Here is a 3924-nt window from a genome sequence, read left to right on the forward strand (position 1 = left end):
TTACGTATTATAGTTACGTTTAGTTTCAAGCTTTATATATATATATATATTCGGTATTTCGAAATGTTATTTAGATCAATTAACTTAAATAGATTATAAATGGTAACATTTATAATGCATTTTATAAATGTATATATTTTTTCTATGTATACAGTTATTATATTATTCGCATACAAACCTCCCTATATGCTGAATAATTTGTTAAATGTGTTTCATATTAATTTAAAATATTAACAAAAAATTTACGGAAATTTTCTGTGCAACTTGCAGGTCAAAAATGATTGAATGAAATCTCTTAAAATATGTACAAGATTAAAATATATAAAAAATTGTAATATATGTTATAATTACTAAAGGATAATAAGAATCTTATTAAGTACATATATATAATAAGTAAGTATATAAATTGTGTTCATAAATATATATATTACAATAATTATTCATATATTATGCGTGCAGCAATTAAACTTATTATAAATTTCAATACATTTAATTAAATATTAAAAGATTTATGTAAATGTAACCAATCAAATATAAGATATAATTAAAATTATTATATTCTCAAATAATTGTTTTAATATATTTTTGAACTGTACAATTTTTTTTAAAAAGTAATATCTAAGACATACAACTTTAATAAGAAAAAAAATAAAAATTTTAATCACAATCGGAAGCGTTAAGTTATAATAATTATGTAATTATATTTGTATCTCTGTACACATATACATACATGGCTAATCTCAAGGAAAATGCAAATGAAGAAAGCATCGTCATTTGATTGACAATAAAAACTTATTTTTATTGCAAGCAAAGTGTAAAGTACATTTGCAGCATAATAGTATTCTGTGTGTAGATTTTTGATTGCCTAATGTTAAAACAAATATTCATAAAAATGGTCTTAAACTAGAAGCTATTTTTTCAAATGTCAAAATCTGACAAAATCAGACAAAATCTGTATATGTTATTATAATATGTATATAAAATAAACAAATAGAAAATTGTATATCGTAATATCAAAAAGAAAATTATTTATAATTGAGACTATATATAATTTCTTATAATAATTGATAATTATAATTTTAATTAATTTATAATGATAATTTCTTTATATTAAATGAATTTTTTTTATTTGCCTATACTTATTCCAGTGCTTTATTTTGATGACGTTTTTCCACTTTGATTATACACTTCATGTAGAAATAACTAACAAAATGATTAACTTGGAATTTTATCTCATCAGTAAGGAAATGAAAAATTTAAGATAATTTATAAAAATCAAATATTTAACAAACATGCCACTTATTTATGAAATTAGTAGCTACATTTTCTAATATAAATTTTTAAAGAATTTTTAAATCTTTATCTTGCAAATAAAACTGTAAACTGTACGCACAATTTTATTTAATAATTTACATAAAACAGAAGATACAATTTTATATTTTCGGCTGTATTTGAGACGACTAGCGGCAGAAAATTAATTGACCGACAGCAGGTCTGTGCGCATCAAACGAATAATTTATAATGAAAAATCTCAATGGTAGACGTAGATATTAACCTGTGATATTATTACAGTAGTTTAATTGCGTTTGATAAAGTCCGGAAAAATTTCGGCGCGCAGTTTGAATAACTACAAAAATATATTATATATGCATGTTCATATATATGATATAGATAATTCATTGTAAATTATTTAGGTATTGAGAAGATCTAGCTTTGACAGTTATATACTAGACTTGAATATGCTTATACTTAATAAGTAATTAAATTTGATTTATCGTAGCTTTAAATGATAACAATAATAAAATAAAGCACTGAAATAAAAAAGTTTTTCTTGTAAGACAGCATGAATATTGGATTGTAATATACGAGCAGCTACTAGTTATAATTTAAAAAACTAGCAATAATTTAACTATTTTTAATTTAACAATTTTTTAAATTGTTTTTTTAAATTATCAATTAACAATGTCAATTAAGCATAATAACCAGTAATAATTGTCATTTTTTTAAGATATTAATTTAACAATTTTTTTTTAAATTATAAACCTCTCAAATATGTAATATGTTTTTTACTAACTGAGTAACCATATTTTTTAGAAGACATGTAAATCCTCTAGACATATAATGGTTATATTGTACGGATACATAATCTATATTTTATGGATATATTTGTCGAGCGTAATATGAAACATACAATAATTCACGATGCATGAAAAATAAAAAATAAAAAATAAGAAATTTTTGTAATGATAAATTTAAAAAATTCATTATTCACGTGCTATAAGTGTGCAACTGATAGACTCATGGAATATACAGGAAATGATAAGGAAAAAGCAACTTATTTGTGTTGGTAATGAAATTCTGAACAGGGTCGAAAGGCTAGTCAGAATATTCTCGACATAATTTTCGTCATGTAGTTCTTTTCTGAACTTTCAGAAGTGCGTTTCAGTGCGACATTGTTGAAATGTAAGTAATACAAATACATCTATCTTTCAGATAAAGGATTGTATGTCGATGCTTCTTGTATATTTCTTTTCATTTATAATTATCTTTTAACTTTTCTTCTTTTTTTCTCTTTTGTTCTTTAACCCAAAAAAGACGTTTAACAATATTTTATTTTTTCTTCAGATAGTTTCTAAATCGCTACATTAATTTCTAAATATATTATATAATCAGATTATATAACTTAACTATAAATAACTACAACTCTATAATTATTATATACAACTATTTTAATTAATTTATAACTTGTTTTTATATTGAGAATAAAATTATTTAAAACGTTTCGTATTTTTATAAAGTCCTAATTCTCTGATTATTGTTCGTAATTAATTAATCTTATTTTATTTTTTGCTATTGTAATATTTTTTAACAAGATATTATAATTATCAATTCTATTTTTTTAGTGCTATCCAACAATAACTGATTCTTTGTAAAAGTGTTAATATTAATTTTAGATTTTTTTATATCGATAGTCACAATATCGACATGAAGGAATCCGCGGAAGAGAATAATAGTAATAACAGCGGAAGCAATAATGAAATAAAGAAACGTTCCATAAAGTGGACTGCCGTTCTATTTTATATCTATCTCCACGGTTTCGGATTTGTTGGGTTATATCTTTTATTCAAGGCGAAATGGATGACAGTATTCTACTGTAAGTATCATAAATTATTACTATTATTAGAACTACAAATGATAGACATAGAATTAACAAATTCTTTATGTAATTAGCTTATTTTGTAAAAAAGACAAAAATAAGAATTTTATTTTACAGAAGAATGTTTACATTAAATTGCAATTGTCACAAAGTATCCTGTGAAATATAGATTTTAAATATGCATTTTCTATAAATAAACATTATCTGCCAATGCCTTTTAGCTGGTATTTATAATCTCTCTTAAGATGCTATAAACTAAAGCTGTAGCTATATAGCATTTTAGACATTACTTAAGACAAATTCGTTATACTTATATGGATACATTAGTTTTGATCTTTTACATATGTTTGTTGAACTTTGCTAAGAGATATGACACATTTTTGACTGTTCAATTGTACGTGAATAATGTCGAGTTCTACATCGAGACTCAACCGAACTGCGTATATTCTTAATTTGTGAACATTTGCGATAATTATTTTGTAATTCTGTTTCCATTATATTTTAACGTCTGAAGAAGGCTCAATCCGGTAGCCGACTTGTATGTTATTTTTCACATTTATTATTTCTTAGTATACATCTTTTTTTCTTTTTTTATCTTTTCTGTACTTTTAATTTATGCCTTTAATTATATGACTTTTTAAAGAAATGCGCTGACTTTTACTTCGCCCTTCATTTATTGTTATTTATTACTTAAGACATTACTTAAGACGATCTTAAGATAAGGACCGATTGTGAATATCGGTCTTTGTAATAATATGTTTACTATT

The 3924-nt window shown here is 23.2% G+C and overlaps 1 protein-coding gene across 3 annotated transcripts in view; it reads left to right on the forward strand.

Annotated features, from left to right (window-relative positions):
• Positions 1-2326: 2326 nt before the first annotated feature.
• LOC108756769 (acyl-CoA Delta(11) desaturase) overlaps positions 2327-3924 on the forward strand; it is a 5294-nt gene continuing 3696 nt past the window's right edge. Inside the window, exons 1-2 of one of the 3 annotated variants that reach the window (XM_018500808.1) lie at positions 2327-2463; positions 2955-3154. In XM_018500808.1, coding sequence (XP_018356310.1) covers positions 2986-3154 — 169 coding nt within the window. In that variant the 5' untranslated portion in view covers positions 2327-2463; positions 2955-2985. Of the gene's footprint in view, positions 2464-2954; positions 3155-3924 lie in introns of those variants that run through there. The other 2 variants (XM_018500807.1, XM_018500809.1) reach the window with 2 other exon arrangements.

Source organism: Trachymyrmex septentrionalis, unplaced genomic scaffold (genome assembly GCF_001594115.1).
Source record: "Trachymyrmex septentrionalis isolate Tsep2-gDNA-1 unplaced genomic scaffold, Tsep1.0 scaffold13, whole genome shotgun sequence".
In the NCBI taxonomy this organism is placed as follows: Eukaryota; Metazoa; Arthropoda; class Insecta; order Hymenoptera; family Formicidae; genus Trachymyrmex; species Trachymyrmex septentrionalis.